Raw genomic sequence first — 16,955 nt, 5'->3', positions numbered from 1 at the left:
CCCAAATGTAGTGACATAAAACAACACTTGTTTTCTTCCACTCACAGATTCTGTGGGTCAGGAATTCAGAAAGCACAGGGGGTAATGGGTCTCTGCTCCACAAGGCTGAGGCTGAGGGGACTCATGGCTGTATCTAATGGCCACTCACTCACACGTCACGCACCACTTCCTCGTAGCATGGTGGAATCAGGGAACATGGGCTCCACGGGCAAGTGTTCCAGCTCACAAGGCAAGCAACTTCTTGCCTCGGAATTAACATAGCACTTTTGCTGCCATCTACTGATTACACTGCGTCACAAATCCACCCACTTCAGGGGGAGGTGCACTGGACCCCACCTCTAGGTAGAGTGGCAAAGTTCTAAAAGAACACGTGGGACAGGAGATGGTGTTACCGTCGTCTTCCAAATTGTTATTCCCCAACCTCAGTTCTAATTCCCAAGGCAAAAGTCCAATAGACTACTACGTAGCTAGATCCATAAGGGTGTCAACTGATACTCAAGCACAGTGTATGCCAGCCTAATGCACTTTCCTTTTAGATTCCCTATCTCAGTACTACTGGGGAAGAAAGAACTGTATGTTGCATTTTAGATGAATATGCCAGAAGCACCCTAGCACAAAATGTAAGCAGACGCAAGAAGAGAACTGCAAGTAGGACGGGAGTTCCCTGCATCTAAGGAATTCTGTCCTGCGTGGAACACAGGCAGATCTTATAGTCAGTCCCTGTAATGAGAGTGACAAGTGGCCATTCTCCTTCAGACAAAGTGTTAACAGTCCGTGCTAATTAGCAACTGATAATTAGCAATTTCAGTGGTTATACAGTCTATGTTCTCACATACTTCACTGCTTCCCTTTCTCTGCCATCCCTGACTGCATGAAGCTCCCCATCTTTCCTTTCATACAAGCTAAGAAACGGTCAAGAGTAGTGCTAGAGAGGCAGCATGAGAGCTGGGAGCAGCGATTCTCAAAGTGTGCTCCATGGGCCACTGGAGGTCCCAGAGGCCCTTCCAGCAGTTCATGAAGTCAGAACTATTTTCATAATTATACTGAGGTATCATGTGCCCTTTTCCACATGTTGATGTTTGCACTAGTGGTCTAAAAGCTATGGTGGGTCCAACTGCTTGTGCTTTGGCCGCTTGAATCAAATGAATCAAGGCGGTGACTCCAAACAGTACCAGTAGCCGCTGTATTTTTCACAGTCACACATGCACATTTAAAAAGAAAAAAGAGGGTTTCCCTGGTGGCGCGGTGGTTGAGAGTCCGCCTGCTGATGCAGGGGACACGGGTTCGTGCCCCGGTCCGGGAAGATCCCACATGCCGCGGAGCGGCTGGACCCGTGAGCCATGGCCGCTGAGCCTGCGCGTCCGGAGCCTGTGCTCCGCAACCGGAGAGGCCACGACAGTGAAAGGCCCGCGTACCGCAAAAAAAAAAAAAAAAAAAAAAAATTTCTACTTAAGAATACCTTGATAAACAGTAAAATTTTAATGTTTAACATGTCAATAGTAGTATACATCTTTTTCATATGCTATATACAAAATGGAAATTTGCATAAAGCACCTCAACTCCATATCCAAGAGAGATGCTTGTCTCCAGACGAAGCACTAGTGTGCTTGTTTGAGCTGTGAGATGAACTATCCACTTTTCGAGGACCCTCCCCCGCCATGCCTGCTTGAAAGAAAAACTGACAGACCATGGTTAAATAAATGGAAAATGGCACACGTTTTCTCAAAAATGAACAATGTGAGTGAGCCTTCAGAAAAAAACAACTAGTGATATTTATTGTCAATGATAAAATTTGAGCTTTAAGGTGAAAATTAGAATTTCGGAATCACCTCCCCACTGTGCCACCTTGGGAGCAGGGTCACTTCTTTAAACACAACCACCTACCAGGGCCTCAGGACATGCAGGGAAAGTAAAAGACCATGTGAGGCAAAGATGTCACTGAAACAAGGGACACACAAGAACTGTAAAAGCAAAAGCTCCAGCAAAGGAGTGCGATTACTTCACTCTGCTGGTCAAGTCCATACCTCTCACAGTGCTGAACGAACGGCTGGCTGTTTGGAGTGGCTTCCCTCCATAAAACTCCCTAACTGGGGAAATTACTAATTCTGTGGCTTTCATAAAACACAGAGGTCCACCACATGTTTGCTTGGCAGGTTTTTTTTTCTCCCAAAGGGCAGCTCATTAAGTCCCTCGATAAAGCAGGCTTTGTTGTAAAGATTTACAGTGTTTTCCCAATGAATACTCTAATTGACAACCACCAGGGGAATAACAATGCAGAGCAGAGAGAGCCCTGGTTTCCCCCATTCTTCCAAGATTCATCTCAAGAAGCATGCCCCTCTTAGGTTTCCTGGACCAGTGTTCAGCTCCGTCTTTAATGGACACATGCATAAGTAGATGCCTGGATATCAGAAGTTTATCATTCAAAGTAGTCAAATCTTAAAAACCAAAAGATTTATTAGTCTTTCAAACTTCAAAGGAAATTCCATTTAATTCCCAAGCTCAGAATATCAGGTCCCTCCACGCAGAATAAGCATATTACATAAAAATGCAACCATCCCTTATCTATGGAAAGGGGGGGACCCTAAAAAAATAAAATGCATGATGGAGTCTTCAGAAATAGTTGCATGAGACTATTAAAGGCACTGCTGTTCAATGGATTCATTATAGAATAAAAGTTCAAGTACCAGAGAGAGTGATTTTCATATGAATGTTGGGTGTTACCCTCACACACAAGAGTCTCTGGTCTACACAGAGAACCGAGTCACATCAAGCAAGTCAGGGAGCTGTGAGTGACAAGGTATAGAGAGGGCTGTTCAGATAAGGGACAGACATTACTGGACCCTTTTTCAAAGAAAACTTTGAAGATTTTGTTAGGCTTTCTTCGTGGAACTGTCACAAGATAACAATACAGTTGCAAATGAGTGGTGTTCAGTGGCCACATCACTGCCTTTTACAGACCAGCTGGCAATGGCTGCCCATGATGGGAAATTAGCATTAAAGAAGGACTCGAGGTTACTGGGCTGACACACAGAGCAAGGAGAATACTCTCAAATAAAGTACGACACCCAACGCGGTCACACACACCGAAAGCTGAGAAAAAAAGCTCCTGTCTGAAAAGAACAGCAGCAAAAAAATATCCTCCTTACTTCTTTCTGAATCTTCCTGAATCTCTCCCTTCTCCAAACAGCATCCAGGTCCCCGAAGTAAAAATAAATGAGCAAACCATGGGCTTCCAGGTGCATTATACCGATTAAGAAAAGTGCAGCTGGTGGAAGAGGTGGGAAAATAACACAATTCACTCTCTTTTTTCTGAACAGAAAGTAGAGAAAAGAACCAAAGTGGAAAAGCACGTCCCACCTCACCCCCGTCCCCCCACCCCGAGAACACCCAGACCAGGAGTCCAGAGGCCTGAATCCTAACTAGTCTAGTGTCTACCACGACACTGCTTGATGAGTCCGTAAACCTTCTCAATTTCCTCGTCCTCATCCGTAAAGGAAATTCGCAGACATCAGTGATTCCCAAACTGTGTTCCCTGGAGCTCTAGGGTTCTGCGGAGGTGCCTCTTAAGGCAGCCAGTGACACAGGGGTAAGGCAAAGGGAGTGGAGCCCTGTGCTTCCTCTCCACCCAAAACAGTTCAGAGTTGACCCGTTTTCTATACCAAAATTGTGAGTAAAGTCTTTTGTTTAAAGGGTCTACCACCAAGAAAATTCACAACTAAAATGGCTTAAAAGCACTGGACCAACATACCTTTTGATTTCGTATCTTTCTAATTATGTGGTTTCTATGTACCTCTTTGGATTATTGTTATTAGAATTAATTAATTGACAGGCTGGTTAATATTAATCCCCAAATCTGTGTCTCAGGTTCAACTTAAAAGATGAGGAAATGGAAACTCAGATAAGACAAATACATCAAGGTCACTCAGCTCAGTAGCTGACGAGATTCAAACACAGGAATATCTGACATTAAAACCATTAAGCTGGATTCTGTCCTTTTAGTTAAAGAACAAACTTCACTGTAAAAGACAATTGATTACCTCATTATGACTATAATTCTTTCTCTACGGAACATCAGGTTCTTCATTTGTATTCTCTAAGAGTAAACACTTACCCTGGCGAGATGAAATGAATGGCCAAAAGTTCTGCCCAACAAGCAAATTTGCTGGGTACAGGAAAGCCCAAAACGTTGACAAAGCCTCCAGGGCAATAATGGTTGTTAAGAACTTTCAAAGCAAACAAAACTCCTAAAAGAGGATAAAGAGCATACAAACATCAACAATCCCAATGTGGAAATGATTAACATTTACAAAGAAAACTAACTGAAAGTGAAAATGATTATTCCATTACATCCAACTTTTTGCTTCGAAACATACTCTATTCCTTCCAACAAGTCAACCCAGCATTCAGTAGAAAGACAGTCTTCAAGGCAATGATTCCTTTGATGTTTCTTAACATGGAAATTCATACTGACTTTGAGTATGCTACTAAATATATAACACATAAAATGGGAATAAGACACCCACAATGGTGCAATACTAAATGCCACTGAATTGTAAACTTCAAAATCGTTCATTTTATGTGATTTTTAACTCAATTTAAAAAAATATCCTTAACGTGTATTTTTCTAACTCCTATGGAAAGACATATTGAAGGCAGGGCTTATTTCCTTTCTTCTCACACAATCAGATGCATGAGGATGCACCTTAGAGGGAAGGGGTAAGGACGGCAGGGAAAATAGAGGGAAGGGTTTGATCTCCTTTGGTTTCAGGACTATTTCCCTCCTACCCTTCACATGCTAATTTTCAGAATACCTATTTTAAGTCCTGATGGCAATTTAGTCCTATGAGAAAAATGTAAAAAAAGAACTAGTGAGGGGGACAGTGAGAGGCAATGAAATACGTGTTTTTGTTTTGTTTTGTTTTGTTTTTTTGCGGTACGCAGGCCTCTCACTGTTGTGGCCTCTCCCGTTGCGGAGCACAGGCTCCAGACACGCAGGCTCAGCAGCCATGGCTCACGGGCCCAACCGCTCCGCGGCATGTGGGATCTTCCCGGACTGGGGCACGAACCCATGTCCCCTGCATCGGCAGGTGGACTCTCAACCACTGCGCCACCAGGGAAGCCCAATACGTGTTTAAAGTCATGAAGATGGGGTTCAAATCCCAGCTCCATCACTTATGAGGTGTGTAACCTTGAGCAAGTTACCTGACTTCTCTGGGCCTTAGCTTCCTCATCTACAAAATCAAGACAAGGCCACCTCCCTAAGGACCTGTTACATTAATTAAACAGCATGAATTATGTATAAAGACTATCACGGCTCTGAAAACACAGTGAGCATGCCATTGTAGGGTGTGGTGCATTTATTTTAATGGCGTTATTGAGATGCATACCCATCTTTTTAGAGAACTCCCACACGTGCACCACTGCCTCTCTCCCTCGTCCCACCATAATGGAGCCAGTGAATATTTCCAGGACCACGTCTCCTACAAAAACTACCTTTGGGCAGACCCTAGTCTCAACCGTCCAAGAGTGAATGATGCGGCATAATGGGAAATAGCAAAATCTATGTCTCTCCTGTGCTCCAATCAGCCTATTCACCAAAATCCAAGCCCCAGCAGCGCTTAGCCACTCAGAATTCAGTTCCCTCACTAACTGGGGCCCCTGCTTCAAAAAATGACAACAGCTGCACCTCCCTAACTGTTCTCATGCGGGCTACCTTAGAAATGCATCTGCCTTACCTGAGAAACCTACGGCACAGTTCCTTCTGAAGTCAGGTTCATCCATAAGTTCTGCCAGAGCAAATTCCAAGAACAGGTACACCACCCCAGTGAGTAGGGAGAACGTGGTGATGACGTAGGCAAACCATCGACTTCCTAGTCTTCTCTCCAGATGAATTCCTTTCCAGAGCATGGATGCCATATTGAAATACAAGTGCCAGTCATCCACGTGGTGAAGAGGGGAAAGCAGTAAGCGCTGCCAGTCGTTTTGCTGGTAACACTTCTCCACGCTAAGGCAGGAGCTAAGCAGCGGCTTCAGAGGATTCAAGAAGAACCAGATGTTGAGAGCCAAAGTTGCTAGGGTGACAGGTGGAATATTGTTGATCCCAACGTGGAAGATTTGAGAAAGGAGCAGAAGCAGCCCAATATTAATTCCTCTTGACCTCCGCTGCATGGTGAGGTATCAGGCCTGTGACGGGAAAATGTGGTCAGACGTGAGGAATCTGGGAAGATACGGAGGCAGCTGAGCCTAAGATGTAAAATAAAATGCACGTGAAAATACATCAATTAAGAATTAGGACAGTGACAAGACGTGCTCACTTAAAGATGGGCTCACATTATGTATATCTCATCTCCCATCTAACAGAAGCATTATTTTCTGTGTCTTCCAGAGTAACGCCCAGGACACTGGCTGATGTCCCTCCTCATTTTACATCCTAAAGGAGAAATGTCATCCCAGATCCCAGTGGACCAGTTAATGGATGGGTATGCTTTTTCTGACAAATATGCCATGAAAATGTAACTTGTCTTCCTTATAAACAAACTTATAATAACCTAACCAAAAAACATACAAAGATAGTGCACAAATATTTAATAATTATTTCTTCTCAGAATGCTGGAGAGAATTCTTCACTCCTTCACTTTTTTAAAGAAATATTTGATTTTGATATATTAGATAGAGTCTGCTCCAAAGTTCTTCAACATTAGCAAGCAAGTCTTAAAATGCAAGCATATATTATCTTCTATTCCATATTGCCAGATGTCAACTGCTAGACTGCTTTATTTTCAGAAAAATTTCCACTTTTAAAAGTTACCTACTATGAACCAAATCCTGGATTAAAACACAGTCACTGTCTTTAAGGAGCTCATTTTCTACTAAGAAGTAAACCAACAACTGCCACACAATGTTCTAAATGCAGGGACAGAGGAAGCCCAGACCCAAGGCACACAACTCAGGCTGCGGTGGTCTTGAAGGGTAGATTGGATTTACCCACGAGGAAGAGTGCCATGCTCACGGGTCTACTTCTCCATGACCTGCGCTGGCCTTGTGACCTGCTTTGGTTGACAGAATGAAAAGCAAGCGACACTAGTTCTGAATCTAGGCCTCAAGATGATTTGCAGGCTTCTGCTCTCTCTTGAAACCCTCCTAGGCAACCATGTGGACAAGTCCAGGCTGGCCTACTGGATGATGGAAGACACATGCTCTAGTCACCCTGATGGCCCTGGCCACTGACCAGCTAATGCCTCAGAAGCAAAGCGGTCTAGCTGACCAGCAGCTGACCACAAATGCATAAGTAAATCCAGCTGAGCCCAGACCAATCTGTTGACCCACAGAACAGTGAGCTAAATAAATGATATTTTAAATTAACTTCACCAAATTTTGGAGTGGTTTGTTATACAGCAATTACTAACCAATACAGAAGGTATTTGCTTCAGAAAAGGTCTAGGTTATGCTTATGGGAAGAAGCTAGTAAAGAAACAGACACAGACTAAAGATGCAAGACATAAAAAGAATCAAGTCCTTAGAGGGAATAGCCTTGTCCATCGTAACAGGAAGGAAGAAGAAGAATTTCAGGTGCAGATATGGGTAAATAGGCAGATTAGGGGACAGGATGCTGAAAAAGTTCTCATCTAATGGTTTTCTGATTTCCCTGTGGAGCTATCGTGGCTCCAATCAAATATATAATGCACTCTGGTATCCTAAAGGTTCTCACTCAGACAGCACATTGGAAAGTGCATGGGCTTTAGAGTAAAAAACGGCTAGATTCCTACTTACTAGCCCTGAGATCTACAGTAAATTACTCAAACTTCAATTTCTTCACTTTAAATTAGAAATACTTCCTTCTCAGGATTACTGTAACATGTCTGGAACAAAGTAGGTACTGAATAAATGGTAGCTACTTTTTTCATTACTATAAAGTAATCTCACTTAGGAGAAAAAGCCTTTGCAACGGTAGCATCCTAATAATAAGATGCAAATGTATTCCCCACCCCTCTCCACACAGGGATTCTTATCAACTTCACACCCAAAAGAAACCCCCAAGAAAAAATTATATATATGTATGTGTTATGGGTGTACCCCCATTATTAGCACAACCCCAAGTTTCTTTATTGCCAGGGCTTATTTTTATAGTTTTGTAGCATTCTCATGAACTAGAGAATTTAATAAAATTTCAACTGAAACGCTCCCAGATAATTTTGGAGAAATAGTCTATATTTTTCACATTGATGTTCAGGTTGATTTTCAGATCTCCAACTACTGTGACATGTTTTCAATTCCCCTAGATAATTATATATATCAAACATCATTACCTGTAACAGGAGCAATGGAAAAATATGGGCCTGATCATTAAGTAACCAGCTTATAAGAAATCACAAAATCAACCCTTCAATATCAGTACAGTGTCCTATGATGGCAGGCTATGCACAGCAGAAAATCAAAAATAATTATGTCTTTGCTTAAGAAAAAGTTCCCTCTCGATCGGAATCATTAGTAGTGGAGAGTATAAACAAAAGGACGGTGGAATTTCCCCGAGCTTATCTCACACTGTGCACCCAGGCTCACATTAACTTGCTTGACTCCTGCCCAAACCCAAAGGCCCCTTTTTGTTCACATCCCTTCTCACCTCTGGGCTCTATCTCCCCACTGCTGACTGCTCTTTCTTCCCTGGGACGCTGTGCTCTCCTGCAGGTCCCTGCCTCCTCCCAACTCCCCTTCCTCTGCTTTTCAGTTTCGCTCTACTCTTATTCTACACTATTTTGCATACACTTATGGAATTCCACTCTCATGGTTTCTATAAGTCTTTTTATCACGATGGTTCCCAAATTTATATTTTACAGCTTTGACTTCTCAGATTTCAGGGACATAACCTTGTAGGAAGAATATAGCCCACCTGATCTCTTGATTTCCCAAAACTGAATTAGCCCTCCTTCTTACAGAAAGACTATTCAGCCATTCCTCGATCACTTAGTTTTTAAAATAAATATCAAGTGCCAAATGCATGCCAGTCCCTGTGCCAGGCATTAGAGGTACAGCAAAGACCCAAACACTTGCAATCCTGGCCCCTAAATGGCCCATTTCTATCATTTCTATTTGTTGAAGGAAATAAAAATACTGGCTGTAGAAAATCACAAGATGAATAAAATGATGTGGTATGCTTCATGTAAAGGCAGATAGAACCATAACCAATGTGAGAAGTGCATAATATATGTTGGGCTCTGTTTTCCAAAAGGCCACTAGTCCGTAGTTTTAAGTAGCGAAGATAAATCGACACCATTTCAAACCAGCTCTATGGCCCAGTTTCCTTCCTAATAAGTAATCAAGTCAGCCATCCAAGGTGAGGGATGTAGCCTGTTTGTAACAAGATAACAGAAAATCTAACTGGTTCATGTGAAGATCCAATCTGTAACCTGACTTTGTGGGCCAGGCAGGCACACATCTTACTGTAAGATGAATATTGTTTCATCCTGCCCATAATTACATAGATATTTTTAGAGAGCTGAGCTGTAGCAGAGAGCATAGAGGCATGATTCATAAGCTGGAAACCAGTGCAATGTGTTTGGTTTTGAAAGTGACTTGTTTATTCTAACCTGTACTCAGCCCATAACCAGTTACACCAGCACGAGGAAGAGTAGGCTGGTCCTTGCACTCCATCCCCACCCCCCGCCTTGTAAACATATCCTCCCCCTCACACTCAACATGCCCCAAACTGAACACTGGACAGTCCCTTCCAAGTCTAGCCCTCCTCCCATGTGCCAGATCTCAGGACACAGAATCTCCCAGTTGTTCAGGTTGGAGATACAGACACCATCCTCGACACATGCTTCTCCCTCTTCACTCTGCTTCCCCCAAATCCCATCCACCACACTTTGCTAACTCTTCCAAACTATTTGTATCATCTACCTCTTTCTAGCTCTAGAGCCACTACTCTAGTCTAAGCCACCATTATAACTTGCTCTAGTCTAAGCCACCGTTGGCTTAGATGGATTGCCTGGATTACAACAAACTCTGCTTCTCCTCTTCTACCCAATGACCATTTTTCACTACTGCTCAGGGTAATTTTTATAAAACTAAAGTTGGATTCCCCTGCAGTAAGCCTTCAATGGCTTATCATTACAGTTGGAATGAAGTCCAAACTCTTGACCGTAACTACACACTTGTGATTACCACTGTCCTGCCTACCCCTCTGGTCTCACCTCACACTGGTCTCTGCCTTGGTCACTATGATACAACCACCCGGGTTGCTCCCACACCGGGAGCTCCACGATTATAGCATAAATGCTGAGGGCAGAACTATCTATTCTGATCACCACTGAATACCCAGAGCCTAGCATAGTGACTCGTATACAGTCAGTGCTTAGTAAGTGTTTGTCCAATGACTCAGGATGAGCATGCTGAATATATCTACATTATAAAATAAACAAGACTGACTGAAAAGGTCTATGATACATTCATCCCTAAGTATTTTTCCTACAATTGCAGCAACCTTCCCCATAGCACTGTACATATTATTCCACTTATCATTTAGTTCCAGAAAAGTGTTGTAACATTTATCTCAACTTTACCGGAATAAACCTCTGATCCATTTAAAACGTATTAATAGGTTGCTTTGCCAGAACTATTTGATTAAAAAAACATGGCATTTAAACCCTGACCGGACAACTGTTTTGACTTCTACTTCCACAAGGGCTCTGTTGATAAGAGCTTCCACGGCGTTGTCACTCTGGTGTCAGTAGGTTCCATGAACACTACAAGGTTCACGACAATTTACAAGTTTCAGTGCTACCTGCAGTGCAAGCCACAAGGATTAGAACTACCTAGAAGATCTGGCTGTCGGTTAAAATCTTTACCAAAGACTGCTCTTCTGAAAACGTGGAGAGAGCAAGTAAAAGAGAGGGAAGAGCAGGGTGATGAGAAAAAGTAAGAAACCAAACTTCTTGAAATTCGTATTGTAGTGGTTTGTTAAACAGTTACCTTGTCCTGGAAGTGCTCTGTTTATGAGGAAGAAAAAACAAAAAAAAACATGGCATTTTAATTATGTAGTAATACACACCAGACAGTGCTATATCAAGGTTGTGACAGAGAGAAATGGAAGACCTCTTGAAATATGGGTAGGAAAATTAGCCATATTTACTTTTAATGAGAAATTAAACAGGTTGTAATAAGGAAAACTAAGTGGCTAGAACAAACAAAAGAAACTGAATTCATAACTTGGGAAGCCAACGTGTCTCACGGAGTAAAGAAAGGAATTTTACCAAAAGGGAAAAGAAACTTACTATGATGATTTTCAGTTCTACTTACAAAGCAGGAAATATTTCATCATTATCATTTACCAGGGTGACATTATATATCAATTTTCAGTTTAAATGTTCAAGAAGAACTCAGGCCATTAAACTGCAAGAATATGTACCAGTTATAAATTATAGTCCCAGTCTGGCATCTGACAGTAACCAAATTAATTTCACATGAAAGAAAGAAACTACAGTCTTAATAGGGGTAATCGAACGCTTTTCTGAAAACAGCCTTCCAGGTCACTAAAAGTGCAACAAATCTTAAAATTATTCATTGAGATCCTTTAAAACTGTGTGAGATTTTTAGTTAAGAATCAAGAAAAGGTTTATCAATACTTATATGAGGTAGATTAATGATATGTCATTATTACTATTTTCATGCCTTTGGAAAATTTCATTTACGTTCCATATATTTTAAGCATATTCTCTAAAAAAAAAAAGAGAATCATAGAGGAGAATGTAGGTTTGTTCAAGTCACTTGGCAAGTATTTATCAGAGGCCTGCTATCACTCAGGTTGAATATTTTGCTAATGCCTGACTTTCCAGATGCTTAAGCATTGGTTTTTTTAAATTGAGATATAATTCACACACCATAAAACTCACTATCTTAAACTACACAATTCGGTGGTTTTTGTATATTCACAAGGCTGCACAATCAGCACCACCATCTAATTCCAGAACATCTTCATTACCCCCAAATGAAACTCTCCCCACTTATCTCCCCATCCTGCCCAATGCCTGGCAACCACCAATCTACCTTTCATCTCAACGAATTTGCCTATTCTGAACATTTCATCTAAATGGAATCATACGATATGTGGCCTTTTGTGTCTGGCTTCTTTCACTGAATACTGTTTTCAAGGTTCATCCACATCGTAGGAAGTATCCGTACTTAGTTCCTTTTTATGGTCCAATAATATTTTATTATATAGATATACCACACTGTGTTTTTATCCATTTATCAGTTGATAGACACTTGGGTTGTTCCCACTTTTTTGGCTATAATGAGTAATGCTGCTATGAATATTCATGTACAATTTCTTTGTAGAAACATATGTTTTCAGTTCTCTTGGACATATACCTAGGAATAGAATTGCTGGGTCATACAGTAACTATGCTTAACTTTGTGAGGAACTACTAAACTGTTTTCCAAATTTTTGTCCATTTTTCATTCCCTCCAGCAGTGTATGAGGGTTTCAATTTCTCCATACTCATATATACTCAACAATACTTGCTTTTATCCATCTTTTTTATTATAAACATCTTAATGGGTGTGAAGCGGTACTGATTTGCACTTCCCTAGTGACTAATGATGTTGAGCAAATGCTTAAATTTTCATTGCTTAAAATATAAATATGCATGTTCATAGGTACACGTAACCATACAGACAAACATGTCCCTTCTCGCAACCTCCCCACGCCATCCCCCTCCAATAGTTTAACAAGCTCTTCAGAAGAAAGCTTCAGAAAGAAAGATGAAACCATGAAGAAATCACCCTGGTTAAACTGCCAGGATTTTAGCACTACCATCCCCCTGCACTGTGATGGGTTAAAAGTGAATGTGAATGTACTTCAGTAGCAGGGGCAGGGCTTAGGCCAACACATTTGACTCTAAACCCTGTAAAATCTTTTTGAAAGACGCAGAGGGTTAGTATGATTTATCGCTTCAAACAAAGCAAAAAAGCTATGGAAAAAGCAGATTGGATATGCTAAACATGAAAACTTCCTCTGCTTTTTAAATTACAAGAGCTGAACAACAAGTTAGAGCATCATAAATACCACATTGACTTGGGCAAAATATTCACAAAACAACTAGATGCATTTTTTTCTCTCTCTTACTGTTTTAGTACAGTCTACCTTCTTTAGGAATGAAATGAACTGGATCATTTCTTCTCACTCCTGTAACTCTCTCAGGAATCTTTTCATTCATGGCTTTTTTAATCCAAACATAAGAGACTGTTTTCACCACCTGTTACTATAGGGCCAATAGATGAGAACGTTTTAGTCTAGCACAATAATAAAATCCCTTGTTCTTCCAATAACATATCTTAGTATAATTTTATTTTTCCTAAAAGGTATTAGCTTCCTTAGGCCCCAAGAAAACCCAATTACAAAATGCAGATTTTCAAGATATTTTTGAAAATAAGAAAATGGTACAGTATAATATGTATTTGCATTTAGTGGAAAACAAGAATTTATTAACTGAATGCTTGTGAAGTAATTTGTTCCTCTTTTCAAATATATGAATGCATTTCAAAGAGCTTACATAGCTTCAATGTGATCACAGTTGTTAAATGCAATACACAGTTATATCAATAACGTGAATTATACTTTTAAAACTTAGTATTTAAATATTAAATGTAATAGCAGATGGTCTGGCTTCACACCACTGCATCCTATTCAATTCACCAGAATGCATCATCTACCTGAGTTGATCAGTAAATGGGGAGCTCTGGGGGTCCAGTATGAAATCTGTGTCAGAGCACCATCTTCATTTAATGACAAGTTGCACATGAATGACAAATTTTTTCTGGCCATTGAAATCTGTTACATGGCTTCATGAGCTACATTAATGGTAAAAATCAAAGAGAATCGGCATAGGATTCTGTTTTCTTATTTCACATTAAAGGCAGAGAGATACAAAGAAATGAGGTCAATCGAATGAAAACTGACTTCATGAATAAAAAATGAAAACTGAAATCAAATTATATTCAGAAGCTAATGGGAATCTAGTCCTCATGAATACTGTGACAACTCAGTAATTACATTCCAGTATCTATTCATGGAAATATCTACAACTTGGACTCTGTTCCAGAAGAAACTGGGAATTGAGAGCACTTCCCCCTTTGAAGGCTGCTGAGATCTCCATTTATACGATGGTGCTCCAACCTCACAGACGTCATCATCATAACCATATAAGAAATTGTCTTACCCAGCTAGAGACAACCGTTAAATTCTCTCTCAAATACCAATGGGCTAAATCTTTCTCATCTTAAGCCACCAGACCTAGCTTAAACACACAAGACCTAGCTTTTAACACACAGGAGCTCCTCCTTCCCTTTTTCCCCTCATATACCATCTCTCAAAATGAAAACAAATACAAAATTTCCCATACCTTAGTGGAACAATGGCCGACTATCTTTTACAAGGCTTGTCTTAAGTATCAATGCCATCCACATGGAAGGCAAAATACCTGACCTCTAGGGAGTTAGGATTTAAGACCACTAAAACAACCTAAGATGCTAAAGAATCTTCAAGACAAGTAAGCAGCCATCAATAAGGTCACATGTTATGTGGTGACAGACCTAACCAAAGGTCAGACCCTTATCACCTGACACATTTCCCCCAGTCTTACTTATATAACACCTGACTTGGTTTGCTTAAAATCCAATCTCATCATATTATCCCCAGCCCCAACCCACCATGCTTTCTTACCTAGATCAGCCTTCTGTACTTCATCATTGGAAGACTGAGTAGTATCAGAGTAAACAGAACGGACTTCGAAGCCTAATAGCTTGGGCTCAAATCCTGGCTCAACTGCTTGGAACTGTAGGACCTTGGGCAATTTTGTAATCAATGTAAGCTTACCTAAGTTTCCCCACTTATAAAACAGACACTAACAATAATAAGACAGGCCTCGTAGAGTTGTTGATGAGTTAGTATATGTAAAACACATAGAAAAATGCCTGAAACATAATAAGGACTTTATAGGTATTAACTGATATAAAATCATCATCTGATCAACTTCAAGCATTTCAGCCTATACTTTAGTCTTGTAATATTTATATACCTTTCCCAATAATAACTAATATTTATACAGTTATTTATAGTTTACAAAGTAGTTAAGTATACTTGCTTCATTTCACTTAATTCTCACAATCTGGTGAAGACAAAGTTAGTTCCATGTTACCTACTAGCTGGTCTACCCAGCACTTACCAAAAAAATCACTTTACTGTCCTTTTAGCCATTCTGAAGCCTGCTCTGTAGAGCTGTCCAGGTAAGAAGGAGCTCAGTGAAGACTTGAGACTTTCTGGGCATGTGAAATTTCTCTGTCCAAGGTGCTAAATAAGTGTGGCTATCTCCACAGATGGGCAGTCCCATGGGGCTCTCTCACCACCAGAGGTCACCAAAGTGAATTTCACATGCATCCCATAGCTTTTATTTTAAGTCTGACCATTCCAAACATAACCGCCCAATTTAATGGAAATCCTTTCAGTAATTTTGGTGTGAAACCGTCAAAGAGAGATAGAAATTCCATTTCTTTTCTGATATAAAGAACCCAAGATGACAATGCTCTTAAACTGGACTATCAGGACTCAAATCCAGCGCTTCCCACCAGACGGTGCTGCTTCTCTAGCAAGCCCTTCAGGCTTCTGCCTCTCACAAATGCAAGCCTTGCTGCTACTGTCTATACCTTTGAGAGGCCTCCATGGCCCTGCCTGTCCATCACTCAAGAAGCAAACGTCCACACTTCCACAGCACATAACAAATTCCTTGATTGTCTATAAGGGATTAAATAAAAATCTTTTGAAATTCTAGGCTGTGATCTAGAGGCAGACCAGGAAATAGTTCAAACTTCTGCTTCACAGCCAATCCTTTTTAACTCAGTAGAAACCCTTAAACAAGATGTCTGCTAGTTTTCTTTCACATAACTGCTTCTTGGTGGGTAAACTCAAGTTTAAGAGAATTTTTTTTAAGTACTAAGAAAAGACTAAAACAATGTTTCATTTTTAGTTCAACGTCTACTTATATGGTGTAAAATTTAATTAGAACTATTTTAAGTAATAACATGAGAAAAAAGTGATTAAAAGGGTGATGATTTCAACATTTTTCATTTAGAAAGGCTTCCTTTTTTTTTTTTTTTTTTTTGCGGTACGCGGGCCTCTCACTGTTGTGGCCTCTCCCGTTGCAGAGCACAGGCTCCAGATACGCAGGCTCAGCGGCCATGGCTCACGGGCCCAGCCACTCCGCAGCATGTGGGATCTTTCCGGACCGGGGCACGAACCCGTGTCCCCTGCATCAGCAGGCGGACTCTCAACCACTGCGCCACCAGGGAAGCCCCAGAAAGGCTTCCTTTTATGAAAAATAACATCTTACCAAAGAGATAAGGTAGAGCTACACATTTTAAGTTAGGGATTGCTTTGGGCAATAATGAGAACCACTAAAATGCATGCATTATCAAGTGAGCTATCTCTATGGGAGACAGGCTTAATCTCACTGGGAACTCTGGGAGCTTGCCTAGATATGCCTCAGCATTAACTGCCAAAGGGCTCGGGGTCTGCCTTAACTCCCTGTCACGTGTGACTTGCCACAGCAGGAAAAGTGAGCATCAGGGGGTCAGAGAAAACACTCAGGTGAAGAACCGCAGGGGCTGGAGGCTGGGAGTCCACCAGGGCACACTAAGGGCATGGGGATGCTGGCAGGGTCCTGACAGCACCACCAGCATCACTCCCTGACCCGAGACACACTCCCTCCTCGTCCTCCCAACCCATTCACTTTCTCCCCAACCTTCAAAGTCCAGCTCCTGACTTGCAGCCTTAATGTCGGGTGCCCTGACCACATCACTGCTCATCGACCTCCACAATGCCTTCCACATGTACTGTCCACCAGTGCCAACAGGATGTCACCAGAAGCCTTCTATCATCTCTACCAAACTGTGTTTTCCAGGTA

The 16,955-nt window shown here is 41.2% G+C and overlaps 1 protein-coding gene across 4 annotated transcripts in view; it reads right to left on the bottom strand.

Moving 5' to 3' along the window:
* RHBDD1 (rhomboid domain containing 1) overlaps positions 1-16,955 on the bottom strand; it is a 118,544-nt gene that overhangs the window by 87,404 nt on the left and 14,185 nt on the right. For 3 of the 4 annotated variants that reach the window (XM_081242708.1, XM_081242710.1, XM_081242711.1), the window contains exons 2-3: positions 5,736-6,243; positions 4,112-4,244 (exon numbers count right to left, since the gene is read on the bottom strand). In XM_081242708.1, coding sequence (XP_081098834.1) covers positions 4,112-4,244; positions 5,736-6,168 — 566 coding nt within the window. In that variant the 5' untranslated portion in view covers positions 6,169-6,243. The remainder of the gene's footprint in view (positions 1-4,111; positions 4,245-5,735; positions 6,244-16,955) is intronic. The other variant, XM_081242709.1, reaches the window with a different exon arrangement.

This window comes from Mesoplodon bidens (genome assembly GCF_964165515.1).
Source record: "Mesoplodon bidens genome assembly, chromosome: 8".
NCBI lineage: Eukaryota > Metazoa > Chordata > Mammalia > Artiodactyla > Ziphiidae > Mesoplodon > Mesoplodon bidens.
Note: the sequence above shows the minus strand (reverse complement) of the source record. Positions and strands in the feature narration are given on the sequence as shown.